The sequence below is a fragment of the Corvus brachyrhynchos genome, unplaced genomic scaffold (genome assembly GCF_000691975.1).
Source record: "Corvus brachyrhynchos isolate BGI_N302 unplaced genomic scaffold, ASM69197v1 scaffold101, whole genome shotgun sequence".
Taxonomy (NCBI): Eukaryota; Metazoa; Chordata; class Aves; order Passeriformes; family Corvidae; genus Corvus; species Corvus brachyrhynchos.
Genome location: NW_008237239.1, coordinates 18,059,815 through 18,078,184, shown reverse-complemented (window position 1 = coordinate 18,078,184; position 18,370 = coordinate 18,059,815). Strand labels below are relative to the sequence as shown.

The 18,370-nt window shown below is 45.4% G+C and overlaps 2 protein-coding genes across 3 annotated transcripts in view; one reads left to right on the top strand and one right to left on the bottom strand.

The window, feature by feature from the left end:
* The first annotated feature begins 289 nt into the window (after positions 1 to 289).
* Positions 290 to 6,411, top strand: CST7 (cystatin F). 2 transcript variants are annotated; one of them, XM_017730073.1, is made up of 4 exons: positions 290 to 454; positions 4,687 to 4,859; positions 5,105 to 5,221; positions 5,683 to 6,411. In XM_017730073.1, the coding sequence occupies exons 1-4, from the start codon at positions 382 to 384 to the stop codon at positions 5,773 to 5,775; spliced, it is 456 nt and encodes a 151-aa protein (XP_017585562.1). In that variant the 5' UTR covers positions 290 to 381; the 3' UTR covers positions 5,776 to 6,411. The 2 variants fall into 2 exon arrangements, with proteins under 2 accessions (XP_017585562.1, XP_008628767.1); XM_008630545.2 differs by having other exon boundaries at positions 290 to 457.
* Positions 6,412 to 8,921: 2,510 nt separating this feature from the next.
* Positions 8,922 to 18,370, bottom strand: part of APMAP (adipocyte plasma membrane associated protein) — a 12,546-nt gene continuing 3,097 nt past the window's right edge. The window contains exons 4-8 of the mRNA XM_017730072.1: positions 16,028 to 16,144; positions 15,356 to 15,530; positions 14,767 to 14,901; positions 14,216 to 14,408; positions 8,922 to 13,223 (exon numbers count right to left, since the gene is read on the bottom strand). Coding sequence (XP_017585561.1) covers positions 13,014 to 13,223; positions 14,216 to 14,408; positions 14,767 to 14,901; positions 15,356 to 15,530; positions 16,028 to 16,103 — 789 coding nt within the window. The 5' untranslated portion in view covers positions 16,104 to 16,144 and the 3' untranslated portion in view covers positions 8,922 to 13,013. The remainder of the gene's footprint in view (positions 13,224 to 14,215; positions 14,409 to 14,766; positions 14,902 to 15,355; positions 15,531 to 16,027; positions 16,145 to 18,370) is intronic.

Below are 18,370 nucleotides of genomic sequence, written 5' to 3'. Positions count from 1 at the left end.
ACCTCTTAGGTATGAAGTTTTCCCATGATCCTTAAAGCACATGACTGTTACTCTCCTCACCCCCACACCCCTTTCCAGTGTTGCATCGCACGTATCTGTCCATGCTTCTGCACAATCCTTGAGGGTCAAAGCAAAAGTCCCTGTCTCATGCAAGGCTGGTGCTGCTATCACCAAGCCACAGCTTTGTGGCTGGGCTTCGAGGTATGTGGTCGTCAGCAGGAGACAAAGTCTGCATCAGAGCTGTGATGATTCAGGGGGTTTTAGGGTGGTTTTTTACTTCTCCACCAGCCAATAAGAGCACTCACAGAGGCACTTCTTCTCCAGCAGGAAGCAGGGCAGTTACTCCTCTGGCTGTCAGGCTCCTCTTCTGACGTGGTGGAGATGGCAGCGAACTTCGCCTGCAGCTTCACTGCACTTTGCTGTTTGGCACTCTGGAGCTTCATCGGGACTTCAGGTGGTAAGAATGGAAAATAATTGCTGTTTTCCTTGTGTTTTAGGTTCTGTGAGTGCTACTATGTAATGCTCTGGTAAATAACAGCCTTTCTCCGACGGCTGCCCACGCTGGCTCAGCACCGCAGGGTTCAGGCTGCAGCTGAAAACCTGACTGCTCTAAAGACTTTCTCCTCATGTAGTGAACCATGCTATCCAGAGATATCATTTAGGGGTTTTAAAGTAAATTTGTGGTTTTAACTCATTTGTCAGTGTTTAAACTCTGCATGACCTTGATTATTAAATCTAAAGACTGCGGGTAAAAATCTGACTGCTAAGTACAGATGGACACTTGAGTGCCGATTAGCTGACTTTTAATGAAGCATTACTGTGTTTCATTTCTTCCTTTGCTGAGCAAGGGAACTCTCTTGATTGCAGCTGGCCTTAAATCTTTAGAATGGGAGCTGCAGACAGGAGTGTTTTTCTCTGAAGGCTTTGGTTCTATTTCAGTATTACTTTGGTTCCCATACACAGAAAGAACTCAGGGATGGTGTTTGGTTAGCCAGTAGCTTTTTGTTTCTGCTGTGGTTTCCTTTGGGGGCTGCAGAAGCATGCAGGAACTCTGCCACATCTTAAATGTAAAGATAAAGCCTAGCCTTGCTAGAGGGAGGAAGTTTTGAAAGGAGGGAGTAATGGGGAGGAGGTTTCTGAAGCATCTGGCGGAAAAAAAATCAACCTGTCAGTTTCACTGCAGCCTGGGAGGGAGCATCCATGGGATTGCTCTCTCATATTGCAGGAACAAGGTCCCCAAAGTAATCCTCAAGAAGAAAAGCACGAGAGCCTCTTAATACAACATTCAGCTCATCTCTGCAAGAACAGCCCTTGTTCGCTTAATAACAGTGGTGGCCTGGTAACTGAGCAAGAAAAGAGTCTAACCCTACTATTGTCCAACAGAAGGAGCAGAAGGAGGGCCGGCTTTTTCATCTCTCTCTTCACATTTCCAAATCCAGGAGCAAGGATGGGCTCTGAATATGAATGCTCTGGTCCTAAGAATCGCTCACTAGAGCAGCAAGAGTTGTCTGCTCGGATCATGAGATCACACACTCAGGGCCTCTGAGTATTTTAGGTGTCTGGCCAAGTCTACTCCCGCCCAGGCCTGGATGTTTCAGGAATGCTGGTTTGCCTAGAGCCCTGCACTGCTATTTGACCCTCTGAGCCAAGTTTGGCTTGTGTCTGGAACAGGGCCATCACCTTACACAAACGCAAATTTTTAGGATGGCACTCAAGCCAAGCCAGGGATGAAACAGTCAGAAAAGGCTGCAGTGAGAAAATCAGAATTACAGGTACCTCACACCAGAGAGTCTCTGGGGTTTGGAAATACAGTACTGCAAACTATTGCAAACAGTAAAAGTTATTTCAGCCCAGTGTGTGTGCCATGCAGTGACCACCTCGAATGAGAATGGAAGCACACAAGGAAAACCAAATCCTAGCCTGAAGGAATCTGAGTCCCCAGAGGAAAATGGTGGGGTAAAGTTCTCCCACAAGGGCTCAGTAGATTTTGTACCCACTTTGCTCTGGTATGAGTAATTTTCAACACCAAGTTGCAACAGGTAAAAGAGGTAAAATGCCCAGTACCCCTTGGTGAAAGCTGGGGGGAAATACAATCTATAACCTATCACCTGCTTACAACACATGGTGTATTGAGTCAAGCTGCCTACAACACATGTCCAGCTCGCTCACCTCTCCAGGTGATGCATTTTGGAGGCCTGGCCATGTGTGACACTGCTGGATCTCCCAGGCACTGGAGTCAGGAACAAGGGCTCTTGGACTCTGACTCTTGGTTTGAGTAATACACGTTAACAGTTTTCTTCCCATAAACAGAGTGTGATTTCAGCCAGTCTCATTCACCCTGTGCCTATAAAAGACGTCACCATGACTCAAGAGGTGTTGAGGGCTCTCAAAAGCCACAAAAGTACACTGTGTTAAGATTGAAAGAGTCTGGTGTTATTATCCCCTTCTACAAAGAACAGTGATATCAACAACACCACCACTGCCACACCTGACTTTCCAACAGGCATGAGAGCAGATATTCAAGCAAGGTGCTGGGGAGCAGCAAGAAGAGCCCAAGGCAGCGCCCTGCTCTCAGCCTGGGAGAATGTCTCAGTTGCTAGGTGAGCTCAGGAAAAAGCTGGTCCCTACAGCTGCTGGGTTGGTATTGATGGCACAGGAAAAAGCATGGCATTTCTGAGGAAGAGTACAGTGGGCCTTGTGGGCAAACCAAGACCCTGCTCTGCCTCGAGCTTCCTTTCTGCCTGCAGACCGGTCCTGCACAGCCCACCTGAATCACCTGTGGATCCCAGTGCCTTAACCCCTGCGAAAAGTTTTACCCATGAGTTGAGCACTGTGTAAGATGTGCTTGCCTGAGAAATACCTTCAGTCCAAGGCTGAGTGGTCACAAGCTTCTGTGACTCTTGAATCCCACCCTTGCTGCAGTGGGAAAACACCATCCCATAGAGAATAGTCTTGGGACCTACAAGTGGATTCAGGACTGTTGGGTGAAAAAATACCACCAGATTGCCCAGCACTGGCTGCACACGCAGTGGCAACATAGATCAGAGGCATGGGACAGGAAAGCTCATCACCTCCACACCAGACACAAAGCCACCTGCAGAACATCTGCTCCTCTCCAACACATGGCCTGGGTCTCTCAGCTCCCACCTGCAAGAAAATACAGGGGTCACTAAGGTAGCTGAGGTATCAGCCAGGAAGAGAGATGGATTTGGACATCCTTGGGTGGGGAAGGGATGTGGAATCGAGTCTCTCCTTTGCAGGTCAAGGCATAAATCTCTGAGCATTGTTACCAGTGGGTGCAATTAACACCTGTGAGAAGGATGTGACAGTGTAAGTAGGATGTGCATAAGCATGTGAGATAAATTTTTGTCACCTTCCACGTTGATGATGGTACATCATTCTGGGTTGGTTTCTTTTTTTTTTTTTAAATAGACTCTGGATCACCAAGCTGCCCCTGTCTTCTACTTAAGTTTCTCAGTGCAAACTGGCTTTAGTACACAGCCTGTGCTCTGTGCAGCTGGCTGAGGGTGAGAGATCTATCTGTGAAAAAAGCTAGAGGTGATAAAAAGCTTGATTTTCACAGCACATTTAGTACAACCTCTGTGTGCACATTTGTGTGCACAAGCACACACAGGCTCATTGCGAGCACACACTCAGGGTCCCCTCCTGCACTGACAGGCCTCGGCATCAGCAGTGGCTGCATGGCACCTTCTGTGGGATCGGGGATGTTTTCTTTGATTTCAGAAGTGGGAAAACAGAGAGGAAGGAAAATGTAAAATGGGATGAAACAATGACATCAACTGAAAGCTTCGAGCTTCTTTTAAATGATTGAAAAATAAGCAGTGCATGGGGAAGGAACTAGAAAACCAAATAAAAATATACAGTAAATCATTCTCTGAAATGCTCTAATGTGAAAGGTCATGGGTTAACCCCCGCACACTCCCCAATTTCTATTTCCTACACATCTTGCTTTTCCACTCCATGACCTTGGTAATCGTAGAATTGTTTGGGTTAGAAGGGACCTTAAAGACCATCTACTTCCAACCCCCTGCCACAGACAGGGACACCTTCCATTAGACCAGGTTGCTCACAGCCCCATCCAGCCTGGACTTGAATATTTCCAGGGATGCAACATGTACCAGCATCTTATCACCCTTTCAGTGAAGAATTTCTTCCTAATATCTAAATCCTTCTAACATAAAAACCTCAAGATGCCATCAAAGGTTTAAGGGTGGGGTGTGGGGGAAAGACTTGTATCTGTAAGATAAGATATGCAAATTAAGAGCAGCAGGACTCTCGAGCCAGTGTTTGATATGTTATCAAAACTATAGTGTACTCTGAGCAACATGATCTATCTTCATAAGCAGAGCCAGAGTTGGTCCTTCTATAAACTGGGAGTCGTACAAGAGACATTTAAATAATATTTGTGATACTCTGGCTTCTTCCAAGTCATTTTGAGCTCTGCTTTCACTTCTGGCAGCATCTGTTTATGTCACTTCATTTCCTAGGACCGTTTCACCATTTCAAAACATACAAAGGAAAATTGCTTTGCAACGGATGTGAGCAGAGACCTGAAGCACAAATGCATTGGACAAATAGGAAGGTTTAGCACTGGTTCAGACGGCTGAAGCTCCCACCCTTTCAGGCCCCTGATGTGTTTTACACTGATGTTTTGTGTTGTTTCAGTTACAAATGTACCACCACCCCACCCAACCATAAGACCTGGCTTCCCTGTCCCAGTGAACACCAACAACCCCGGGGTCCGCAAGGCTGCTCGCTTTGGGGTCTACAGATACAACAACAGCTCCAATGACCTCTTTCTGTTTAAGGAATCACAGATAAAGAAAGCCATGGTACAGGTAAGAGCAGCTGACTCCTGATGATCCTCCAAAACATCTTCTAATTGACCTTCCTATGGCACATCCAAGACCCAACAGCCCTGATCTTCCTCAGGACTGCTACACCTGTCCCCTATAGCACTGCTCCACAGGAGGGCTCTGTGTAGGTGACACACAGTTCTTGGGTGTAGCACTTGATCCCTAGACAGAGTTTTGGCATCTCTTTCCCCTGCCCTCACTTTAAAGGAGGAAACTGCTTTCTCTAGATTGTCAGAGGGCTGAAGTACATGCTTCACGTGGAAATCAAACGCACCGTGTGTGAGAAGAGGGATCACTCCAGCCTGGACAGCTGTCAATTTCAGAGGAAAAAAACCCTGCAACTGGTATGTGTTCGACTCCTTTGGGGTGCCCAGGAACTGCAGGGAATTCTTGGCCATCTCTAGCTGCACAATCACTTTCAGACCAGCTCTTCCATGTCTTCATATGTGTACAGGCCTCTCCTCTGCAGAGCCAGCTGGGGTGAGGCTGGGTTATCACCTTTCATGCATCCAGGGCCAGCTCCTGTCTGCAAGGAGTTGAAGCAGATACATCCACCTGGCCCATACTCCTGGGTGACTCAGGACAGTGTGCAGAAATAGAGTAGTGCTAAATAGAGATTTCCTGGGTGGGGGATATCCTTACACAGGCTCTCCCACAAGACAGGATTACTTGGCAAACAGTATTTTTCCTAGGATAAAGTGGGCAGACAAAAGGATGCTGTTCTCCCCTGTCCCATCACAGCCTGCAATGCTGAGAACAATCAGCAGACACCTGAACTTTCTCACCAATTCCCTTTTATTCACAGACGCTGAGATGCTATTTTGAGGTCTGGATAACACCGTGGACACAAAAAGTACATATCCTTGTTGCCCACTGTCACCAAGACCTTGCTCCATAAGAGCCTGACTTACAGGGGATCTCCCACCCGGAGTTTTTCCTTGCCTGGACTACTGAGGTCAATATTGAAGTGGAGAACAGCTGTACAGAACTGTCACAGAGCTTTTCTCTCAAAGCAAATGGTTGATTTTTCCTTGAGAAAGACACACAAAAGACAAGGCCTGCCTTGACTGAATGTCTTGCTATCCAGTTGTGTATCTGTTTGTCCAAAACTAAACTGCACATGAACACGTGTTGTCATTCATTCACCATCCACACTCTGGCTGAACTTCCAAGCACTCCCAGGAAGCTCTGTTGCACTTGTTTTGTGATGAACCTTCACAGAGCCATGATGGAAACAAGTCTAAACCACAGCATGTGTGACTACAACACTGAGGAAAGCTTTACAACAGTGGGATAGTTTGCCTGGGGATACACACACACACAAAAATTTTAAGATTCTCCAGTGCCAGGGAAATGGTTAGACACCTCTGTCAGGAATGCAAGAGGGAGAGCTGTTCTTTTATTTTCAGGCAGAGGTATGGATAAGGCCATCTTGAAACACAGACAGCCCAGAACTGACAGAGTCTAACTAGTGCTTCCACTTTAATCAAAAGCTAAGCTACACTGTGAAAGGGCATGGCTGCAAAGGCCAAGGCAAATAAATCTAATCATACTCCCACAGAATAATTCTGCTGAGGATAAACAGCATGGTTCCATTCAGGTTAATATACAACATTTATTCTCTGGCAGACTACATCTTATATTCAGGTTCAGTACAATGATGGTCTTCTCTAGGTGGGCATCTACCATTCCTTCAAGTCTTCAGTCTTCATCCATGGGCCAGTTATTGCTTACAGTGGACTAAGGTCCTTATTAGGAAGGATTTGGGTAGCTGCTCCCTTAAAACAGCCATAAAGTCTGAGCCCATGATCAGTCATACACAGACCAGCACTTCTGAACGGGCAGGGCCCTGATCTAAGCCACAAAGAACACATTTTTTTCCACAAACACTCCTTTTCTTCCAAGAGTTGTTGCCTTTCTGCAGCAATATTGCAACTCCTATTAGCAGTAACACCCCCACTTTCAGCCCTTATAACCATTTGGTCAAGAAAGGCCAGTGAAGGGCTCTAAGCCAAGGTCTGGGGATCTTATGGTATTAATAGTACAGCTGAGGTACCTGCTCCAAGTAATCCCAAAGCTGGGCAAGTCTCAAGTTCTGCTTCAGAAACACCAGTTGCGAAGAATAGGTGGCCCAGCAGCAGCTTAAATTCAGCATCCAGTGCTGGAGAGGCAGCTGTGCTGCATCTTATCTCTGAGAACAGCAGTGCCTTCGCTGGGGAAAAAAAAAAAAAAGCAGTGCTCAAAAGAAAGCTCCAGAAGGGCCACAAGAGGATGTAATGTGATGCTACATTCACCCATCACACAAGCCACCATCAACAGCCTGGTGCCAAAGACAAGGAGAAATAAAGTCAGCTATGGTGGCTTGGGGTGTCCACAAAGCCAAGCCACAGCTAAGTTTGCAGGAGAGCAAGAGAACCCAGGAAGTGCTGCTCTTTGTATCTCAGAGGGGTTAGGAATGGTCTCAATCCCTCTTCTCCTTCAGTTGCATGCTTCATACAATGCCAAGAGCTTCCAATCAGGCTGTCAGCTCTAGACAGTCCAGCCCAGAACAAGGCTGGGCACATCCATGTTCCTTCCTTCAGCCAGCAGGACAGCCTGGTGTTCAGGAACAGATGTCATTTGCCTCTCACATGCCACAGTGGGGGTGAGCAGGCAGCACGCTGTCACTTCAGGTCTGTGCAGAGATGCATGCAGGCAGTGAGCATGTCACACAACAGTGTCCCCTGTGTGACTCTCCAAGCCCCTGGCACATAGTGCTTCATCTCAGTCTCCTCAGCAAGTCAATTCTCCATTTGTCAGAGCAACAGAAGTTAAAGTCAGGTGAACTTGACACCATGCAGGCTGACAAATCCAACAGGACTTTGCTGTTCTCCCAAGGAAAATGCAGCAAGACTGTTCAGACCTCTCTATCCAAACAGACAAACACCTGCTGAGAAAGACAGATCAGCCTTATGTTCAAAGCTGCATCCATGTGTTCCCTGTGACACATAATTCCAGTGTGCCTTCCACCAAGAAAGGCACACTGGAAGTGTAGCATCCATCATCCCCTCAGCTATGGTAACAGAGCTTTCATGAGCACCAGACAAAGGAGCAGAGCTAAAGTCAGCTGAGCTCTTTGTATCACTCCAGAGCACTTCACTCAGGAAGGATTTGGGTAATTAAAGAGGAGGACACTGCTAGCAGTGACCTAAAGAACTGCAGCTAAGTACCATTTAATCACAATGACATGCAGCAGTCAAAAAGCCAATGTCTCTGCCCTCGGCATCCTGGCTACAATTTACACCACCTTGCTGGGGCTCTGACATCTATTTCAGGTTACAACGGCAATTCAAAAATATTTTTAGTAAAGATTTAGGGCATAAGGTGAGAAGGAAAACTTGTTTCTGCCAGCCCTGTATGTTAAAGAAAAAAAGGAACAATCCCAGCAGTGACATTAAGAGCTTGTGGGACAACCATAGCCTGAGTTTTACCAGAGCTTCAAAGTGGCCAGTGATCCTCAAATGGAGATCTGAATTTGCTCAAAAGCTCTGCTCTGCAAATATTTCCTCTCATACACCCACTTTTTAAATTGCACAGGAAACGAACTGCCTGCCATCAAAATGTAAAGCATTGCTGACTGACAGACTTCCCACTTTGCATTCTCTTGACATCAGCAGCTCCACATGAAGGAGCTGGAAGTTCTGCCTGTACCAGATGCACCCAATTTCACAACCTGACTGACTTTCAGAGCCCACTGACAGCTGGGGGAGTCACAGCTGCACTGGAACCAACACAAGGTTTAGCTGGCAGCAGACAGATAAGGAGACACGACAGCTGCTAAATGAGGAAAAAGCCTTGCACACATAGCTAACTACAACAACAACTTACTGCTAAATTCTTCGGTCCCTACCTCAAACAAATTAGCAAAAATCAGCTGCCCCCTTGTGCTCACTCTTCTGCAGCACTGTTTTTAAGCAGGCTAGATGAGACGGCCCAAGCGTCAGCATCATCAGATCCCTGTTGTGATCAATGAGCAGACAGACCCAGAAGCTTAAGAGGTCATTATCACACCTGCAAAGTTTTTACTGGCACAAAGCAGACACAAATTTAAAGTAATCAGATTTATGCCAAGGCTTTGCAATCACTTTCATCAGCTGTTCAGTCTCAGAAACCAACCTTTGCATAGAAGTGTCAGGGGCACACACGAGTTATGTTCCAGCAGCTCTAGTACAGAAGTTTGCTCCAGAAAAGAAACAGGGCAGTTAACTGTGGAGCAACATTTTAAATAGCTTCAGCAAAATCTCGATACTTGTGCCCTGCAGAAACATCTATTCCACCAACAAAGCAAAACAAAACACATTTTTAAAATGCACAGCTGTGGTGTACTCCAGCTCGGTTCCTTTCCTTGGATAGTTTTACTGCAGGGCTTTACATTACATCAAAAATTTCTCCAAGCCTTTCAGGAGATAGGGCAACATTCTCTCATATGCCATGTCTGTCCCAAAAGAAGCTTGGGTAAGACACAGGAAGCAGCCTCAGGCTTCTCTGGGAGTTATGCAGAGAGGACTTCCTCCCTTCTTAGGGAACCACAGCCCCTTTCTTCTACCACGAAAAGCCAATCATGCTCTGACAAGACCTTTGGATACCTCTGTAAATCCTCCTGCATCCAGTAAGACTTCTCACACTAGAGAAGAGTCTCAGAGATGCAGAGGTGTTATGTTCCTGCACTCATATCAAGAGAGAAGACTGGCTGTTTTCTTCCAAGCCTGTCTTGTTCCAGGTTTCTCCTTGCTCAAGGCAGGTGTGTCACCATCCATCTGAAATCAACACACCATTGACTCAGCCTCTGTGGAACGAGCCTGTAAAACCGGTCTTCACAGGAGCATCAAGAGGAGTTTATGCCAGTTTGTTTATTCCACAGGCATTTTAGTGCTGCTGCTTTACTCCTGCATTTGAGAGCCCACCAAGGATTAGAAATCTCTTTAGAAAAAAATTGTTTCTAGAAAAATACTGTTCTTAAGCACCCCTTATGCTGCATAATGAGACCTGTGTGTCAGCCAACCTGTTTAATCTGGGTTTTACTACAGTCCCCCCCACTTCTGCATATCATGGATGGATTATCAGGATCCAGCAGAACACCAGAATGGGAGCCAGCTAAAATGAAGTGTTAAGGTTCTTGTGAGAAATGGAACACCAATGGCCTGGTTAAGCAGCCTGTCACCATGCAAGGATTGTTGCTTAGCATTGTGCCATGCACCACAGTTGGGATTTACAGACTTCAGAGGTCTTTAATCTCTCAAACTGAATAAATCCTGTCTGTCCAGCCTGTAGAAATAGAGGGAGTTTATGGGGTACAAGTCCAGTCACTCTGCAGTACCCTTAAAAAAAATTAACTGAGAACTGCACTCTGTCCAAAGGTTACTTGGTGAAATACTTTGGCAAATAAATCACTAGTGATAACTGTGTACCAAGAGGTAAAGCTGTGTTTGCCACAAGGCTGCCAAAGCATCAGGGTGAAAGAATCACCACAGCAGATCTGCTTTTTCAACCCCAATTTAAGATCCCATCAAGTTCATCTTTTATATCCCACCAGAAGAGGACAAATAGTTGCAAGGGCTGGCAGAGCAGTGTTAACCAGCTGGTGCTGAAGCAGCCTGCCCTGGACTGGGTTTTCCCAAAACCAGCAGCCCCTGGCCTGTACAGGAACAAATCAGCCTGATCCAGCAGCCATCAGCTACTTGCCACAGGACTGCTGCAGCCTGGCAGTAACACAGAACAAGGTGACAGAAGCACTGACAGGGAAGAGTCATTTTCATTTGCATAGCCCTCCATTAATAGAAGAGCAGAAGGCCACTGAAATCAGGTGACATTTTTAGCATCACCTTCCCCTTTTCTGGTGCTTTTCGTTACATATTTATAGCAAATCTCTTTCCTTTCCAAAGGTGAGGAAATGGAGCAGTAGTGTAAGTTAAGTTTAGGTTGGATTGTCACCCAGTGGCAGAAGATGAGAGAGCAGCAAAAGCTTCAATTCCAAAGTATCAATGCACTAAATCACACAGCAATTGAAGCAACCCCTTTAGCTCTTCAAGATGCAAAACCTCTTACTTAAAATCATTGTATGCTTTGGGTTGGAAAGGACCTTAAAGATCATCAGGGACACTTCCCATGAGACCAGGTTGCTCAAAGCCCCATCCAGCCTGGCCTTGAATGCTTCCAAGGGTGGGGCATCCACAACTTCTCTGAGTAACATGTTCCAGTCTCTCTGCTCCATGATCCTGCCAGGCTGTAATTCCCCAGGTCTTCCTTTTTCCCCCTTTATTTTTAAATTGAGGTTATTTTTCCCCTTTTCTAGATGGTGGGAACTTAACTGGACTGCCATGACTCCTCAAATATGATGGAGAGTGACTTAGCCCCTTCATCCATCAGTTCCCTCAGGACCCCTGGATGCATTTAAACAGGTCCTGTGCACCTTCATGTTCTTCAGATGATCTAAAACCTGATCTCCTACAGTGGGTGATTCTTCAGTCTCCCAGTCCCTGCCTTTCCCTTCTGCAACTCGGGCAGTGTGGCTGGAGCACTTCCTGGTGGAGAAGGGGACAAAAAAGTAACTGAGTACCTCAGCCTTTGCCATGTCTCAGTTAATCAGGTCTCCCCTTTCCTTCCAGAGAGGGTCCTCATTTTTCCTAGTGTTCCTTTCATCACCCACATACCCACAGAAGCTTTTCTTCTTGTCCTTGATGTCCCTGGCCATGTTAAATTCTCTCAGGGCTTTATCTCCTCTAACCTGATCCCTGGCTGCTTTGACAACCTCTCTGTATTCCTGCTAGGCTACAGCCCCTGCTTCCACCCTCTGTAGGCTTCCTTTTAGTGTTTGAGCTTTCCTAGGGGCTCCTTGTTCATCCACACAGGCTTCCTGGCATTTTTGCCCAACTTCCTCTCTGTTGGTGAGCACCAGGTCCACCACAGCCCTTCTCCTCCTTGGCTCCTCTATGAAGCTGATTTGTTGTCTGGAATTCCTTTGTGCTGCCAGCCATTCCAGACACAACATGTAACAGCACAGGCTTTCCTTCGCAATAGCTGACAGAAAAGCACTCTCTGCATTTACCAAGCAGAGTATCTGTTAACAGAGGAAGTCCCTGGAGATGCCAGAAAGCATCCATGAGTTACTACTGCATTCCAAAATCCTCCACCTAAGCCTTCCTCATCCACCAACAGTATATTTTACAGGGGCCTTTTGAGTCCACATCCATCTTCAGACACCAGTCTTCCCCACAATCTTAACCATTTCTTCATAAAGAACATGTTGAAGAGGATTCCTGCAGCTAGCCCGCTTCTCCCAGGCACAGTCACATAGACAAGGAACAGGAGACTTTCAGGACCTGGTAAACATGAAGGAAATACTACAAACAACCCTTTTAAAACCCACTGGAACTAGTCCTTAATAACACCAAAAATGCAACTTTCATTCATCATCTGACCTCAAAGCTATAAAGAAACACAGGAGTCCACAGGTTGGTCAAACGATCCAGTTTGATCCTGCATGTTGATTAACAGTTAATTGCAATGTCTGATGTGACTTACACAGGTTGAGACTGAAGAAACCCAATGGCATTACTAGATTCCTAGGCATGTCCTGGATGTTGCTGCCTCTACCACAGCACCATGGTATGACATTAGAACATGCACTGTAATCACTCCTGGACAGGAGGCACTAAAACAGAAATAAACACATGCAAGCCACCCTCTTCCACCCAAATCATACACAATTATATTCCATCCATCACAAATCCTTCCAGTGTAAGAGGACACAGAGTTGCATTAAAGGTGACATGATGGTGTCTGTTTAAGATGACTCCAAACAAGGCTGGGCACAGGAAAATCGATGGATTTCCTTGGAGGAACAAAGAACTGAATGAAGATGCCTCACCATAGTCCTTAGATATGAACAGTAATGCAGGCCAACTCCAGAGCATGAGCAGTCAGCCAAGACAGAGGACAGGTACAGCAAGCTGTACGTTTTCCTATGGCCACAGTGCTACTGCACCTTAACAGACTGTCTGTCACTTTTTGTCCTTGGTCACACCCTGCCTCGAGCACATGCTTCCTTTGCGCCTCTGGAGTAGTACAGGACAGCAGGACTTCATCATGGATGGGCAGTTAAACATGCTGGAGATCAAGTCTGCAAATATAGGGAGAGCGGAAGGATCCCAGGTAAAGGTGTCCATTGTGTTCATGTGCCTCACTGACATAAGCCACTGTCACTCCGTTGGGATCATGGAAGCTTCTTTTGTAGGATCCTGTCTCACTGAGTTCAACAACAAGGCTATATTTGGGTACAAACTTTGCCACAGTTTCCTGACTCAGCAACTGAAAGAGAAGAAAAAAAAGAAAATTAACAAGAGGTTTTGTTCTCCACAATCAGATCTCAGACATTTATACAGGCAAAGACCACTCCACGCTCCTCAGAAGCAGCAGCTAAGAGCATAAGGACACATTTTGAGTAAACACCATTACACAGGGTTAACACATTAATATCTGAAAAGCCAACTTTAGAAGAAACAAACAGATCAGCAGAAGCTCACTGTACTCCAGAGGCAGGCTGAAAGGTTGCCCACGCAAGAGACAGCAGCTTGTTCTGGTGCAGCTGATACCAAGCTCCCCACAGCATCACTCAGAGCTCCTGCACTGCACCAGGAGAGACAGGAACAGCACAGAGCTTGTTCAGCTGCAATGGAATCCTAAGCACTGCTTGCTGATTTTTATTTTTTCGAGGACAGGAGTATTTCCAAGTCTTTGCATTGTTTGAAAAGCACCATGCTGTTTCTCTAGCCCTTAAAAAAATACATTATCCTTGCTCATCCTAAAGCAGGGTGACACAACAACAGGCATAGTGAACCAGAACAAAATGTCACCTAACACCATCCACAACGTACACTCTGTCTCCTAGGGTGCCTAGGGCAGGCATGGGAACAGCTCATACTTCCCAAATGCTCTTCAGACACCTGGCAATAAGCAGTTTAGGCACTTCAGGTGAAGTCTTCACATATCCAAATGTAGATCCTGTGTTGCTGCATGGTTAGAGATAGGCTCTTTTTCTTTCCTAAGATCAAGATGGAAGGCAACTTAAGAGATGTGCACCTGCTACTCAAAGAAGCAAACGCTAAATTTTACTGCCTATGAATACATAAGGATTATTCTACCAGGGGAAAGCAACAACAGTTTTAACCACAGCCCCTAATGTTTTTTTAAATCTTCCTGTGAAGAGGAAGAAACAGGACAAACAAATATTTATCACTTCCATTCCTATACTGAAGGTGGTTTTTTTTAAAAAAACCTTTTTAATATTATAATTTTTTTACCTTAAATATCATCCTTTTAATCCATGGTTTTTCAGATAAGAAGTCCAACAAAGAAAATCCAGGATTGGGTCGCACAGCTGCCATAGCTACCCAATATCCTCCAGAGCTGCTTAACCTGATATTGTCTGGAAGACCAGGCATATTCTCAACAAACATATCTGCTCCACCTTTCATCAGCCCAGACACATAATACCTGAAAGTTATAGATAATAGATTAGAACATCTTAACTCAAGCAGTTTAAATAATAAATGAGAGTTCCAAAATTTAAAAAAAAAATTTTTCCCCATTATTTTTGGTACAGGGAAATACAGCACTGCCACACTTCTCCCCAGGAAAAAAGTGAGCTTGCTTCACTGTGCTTAAGGAGCCCATGATGGAAAGATTATGCAGCCCAGATGTTAACAGTGTAATAAAAAAATTAAGTATTGAAGAAGGTCACCTTGTCATTTATAACTAGGCATAAATAAAGTGTAAGGTTTCTTCAGCCACTCCACTTGTTTATTTAAACAATCCCTACACAGACTGGTAATGGTTTCCAAGTCATACTTGCCTTCTGATTCTAGCCATGGTTGTCTCCTGCACCAGGACAAAGTCTTCCGCAGGAGAGAGCTGCACACCATTGGGAAACCTCAGCCCCACCATTAAGACTTTCACTTCTTTTGTCACTGTGTCATATTCAAGGAGGCTAAAAAGAAACCATTTTTGAGTGAAGATGAAAATTTATGCATCTGTGTTTTGTTCTTCAGGCATTCCATCTTTTCTCACACACACCTCACTTGAGTTAAGAAGGCAGAATAGCGAGGAAGCATTTGTTTATGAACACAAGAGAAATAAGAGAATAAGGCACTTGAGACTGGCAGCATTCAGGAAGGATTTGGGCTGAAGGTAATGCTAACACCTTCACTTTTAAAACAAATGTCCCATGCCACTCCTCTTGAAGGAAAAAGGGGAATCTCATTTATTTGGCTGCAAGATCTCATTAGCAACACCCACACATTCCCTCACCCTCTCCTGGGCAGTGCAATGTTTGCAGAGGTGGGTTTATAAAGAGAAAACATGTGAAGAGCAAGGAAGTGGTGAAGTCCACTCCTACAAGTGAGCTTACAGCAAGTTAAATGCCTTGGGGAGGAGATACTTGCCGCCCATCATCTGTGCCTTCCATAACCAGGAACAAGTAGTCTCGTCTTTGCCATTTACTGCTGGAGTCAGTGAAGTAGATTTTCCTCCCATCCCTGGTCACTGTAAGATCATTTACAAAAGACAACTTCTGGCCTTCTATCAGTGTTTTGGTTGACACAAGCGTTTTCGTTTCACCTGGTTACAAACAGAAGAAAAGAAAAGACACACAGTGTAACCACACCAAAATGCATCTCTCTTCACTTTGTGTAGATTTGGGTTACAGGGAAGGGGAGAGCTTTTCACTACCACAGTGAGATCAAGGCAGAAGCAAAAGTACAGCAAGCATGACAAAAAGTTTTATGTAACAATCTTTTTCCTTTCCTTTTATGAAAACCAAAACAGCTACAACAGAGCTCTATTCATGGACCCTGGGGTACCAATTTTAACAACAAAAATCAAGTAATGCCAGAAGATAAGTCACTGGTAGCTCTGATCCAGGCAGTCAGATACAGAGAGGAAGTGATTGCTACAGGAAAATAAATATCAAGTTCTTGCATGAGTCATTTCATCCAGACAGCTCCAAATCACTTTACAAAGAAGACAGGCATTGTTTTGCCTGCAGCATCTGGCAAAACTGCAAATGAAGCCCAGATTTGTCAGTGGAAGAGAACTTCTGTGCAGAAAAGTCATACCTGTATTAGGATCAACTTCGTAGAGTCCATAATAAGCATCTGCCACAAACAGGGTGTTATTTGGCCCCACGCGCATGCCAAGGGGTCTTCCACACGTTGGCTCATCCTCACGGCCTCCTTTGGAAACAATTTTAAAATGGTTTTGCAAACAGAAATTCACACAAGGCATTCAGGGTACCTACACAGGTGTGTTGGGTCTGGCTGAGATGAAGATGCTTTGCACAGGCAGCTAGAAAGGTGTTTTGGCTACTGCTGAGCAGGACTGGCACAGCATCAGTGCTCTCTCCAGCATTCCCCGCTCCAGCAGGCTGGGGGTAGGCAAGATCCTGGGAGGGGACACAGCCAGGACAGCTGGCCCAAAATGACCAAAGGGACATTCTATACCATATGGTGTCAGCTGAGATATGAAAGCTAAGAAAAACGAGGAGAAAGGGGAAGCATTCATTATTTAAAACATTTGTCTTCCAAAACAAACTCTACACGTGCTGCAGCCCTGCTTCCTGCAAAGCAGTCAGATATCATTGGCTGATGGGAAGCAGAGAATAAAATATTTGAGGATTTTTCTTTTTCCTTTGCTTGGACATGTGACCTTTGCTTCAAACTGTGGTTTATAAAAACTCTATGACATGTATGTGGCACATACATTCATTAAAGAGATGATTCTTAGTTTACTAGGTGGGACTGAAGCAGATATCCCCACGCCGTGTTTTCACCAGTCATAATCACAGAATCTGTCAGGCTAGTAACTAACAGCTGCCGAGGATGGGGTAAATACCAGAAAAGTGCATTTAACAAGATGCTTCTTCTCAGAAAGAATCAGTTTTACTGCAGGTTTGGGGGGGGGGGGGGTGATTTGGGTTTTTTTAAATTAAACTAATTTTTAATTTAGAAGAACCTTTCTTTTTCTGGAAAGGTCCAACAGTGAAACAGCTACTTTCTGAAGACAGACTCTGAAGACTCCCATATGAGGAGGAAGGGGAATTCTGCAAACCCGAAGAATTTAGATAAATTCAAGGAAATATTTGAGTCCTGAAGAGCTAAGAACTTCAGAACATCAGCAGTTTGAAAAGTTACCAAGAGAAATTTTTGGAGAAGGCAGATGGCTACAGCCTTTCCACTTCCCAAATCAAGGAGCACAAAAGTCCAGGTTCCCCATTACCACTCTGGCCCCAAAGAAACAGGGCAGCACAACCTTCCCACCTCTCCCAAGCTGTTCAAGTCCAATGGAAATAAGCACAGCAAAGGTGATTTTTCACACCCACCCCCATCCACATTCATGCCTAAATCCAGCTTCCCATCAGCTGTCCTACCAAGGCTGTTCTACCTGTCAGGCAGCCAAGAGAGTGCTGCCAAATCAGTCCAGAGTCCAATCACGTGAGCATCCACATAAAATTACATGGATAAAATGATGAACATGTCAATGAGAGCTAATAGGGACAGCAACAGTTGCTGACCTTAACTTCTAACTGGCAATCAGCACAGGGCTGCAGAACCTCAGATGAGCTTCTGTATCATTACCACAAACAAAACTCCCATCAGTCCCAACAAACACCAGCCAGGCTTCTCACACTGCCCAGGCACTGCTGAGATGGCCAGCATTAAGCTTCCCATAGAGATGGTTCTGTAATAAACAAGCTGCTACCAGTTTTCCTCATTCAGTTCCAAAACTCTCATTAAATGAAGCAAATAATTTGTTCAGAAAGAGGTGTGGAATTCCACAAGAAATAACTGCAATTTAGCAGTGAGAAAACAAAAATACCATCCCCAATGCAGGATCTCTGCTAAAGCAAGTGCAGCCACAACTCCCACTGTACTTACAAACAGACGAAGGGAAATAGGTACAACAAAATGCAAGGCAGAAATCTGTAGATGGGGAAGGGGATATTTATTTTTAAAAATCTCTAAGTAAGTTGTTGTCCTTCTGTCCTAGGTAACACAAAGACTGTGTATTGTATTCCGAATCTTCCCTCCACCCCCCTGCCCAAGATAACCACTGTCCCTTTAGAACCCAGGGGTTGGAAGCAGAACTGAGGTGTTTCACCCTGAGCTCACAGAGGCAGGTGGCCTGAGGTCCCTTTACAATAGAGAGGGAACAGGCACATGGAGCTCCTCTGTTCTCCCCAGGACTTCAGTGCAGAGGCTGCAGCTTTTTTTGGCCAGGCTGCCAAGAAAGTTGCCTGTGGCAGGTTCTCTGAGTCGAGGCAGTGCGAGGCAGCTTGGCAGGTTTGTTTATCTCTGGGCTTTGCAGAATTCCACAACAGCTTTTTGGCCGCTGTTGCCAGGGACAGCCCCGTCTCTGATCCGGGGAGGATGCTTCCTTTTGACCTTTTGATTGCTGCTGCG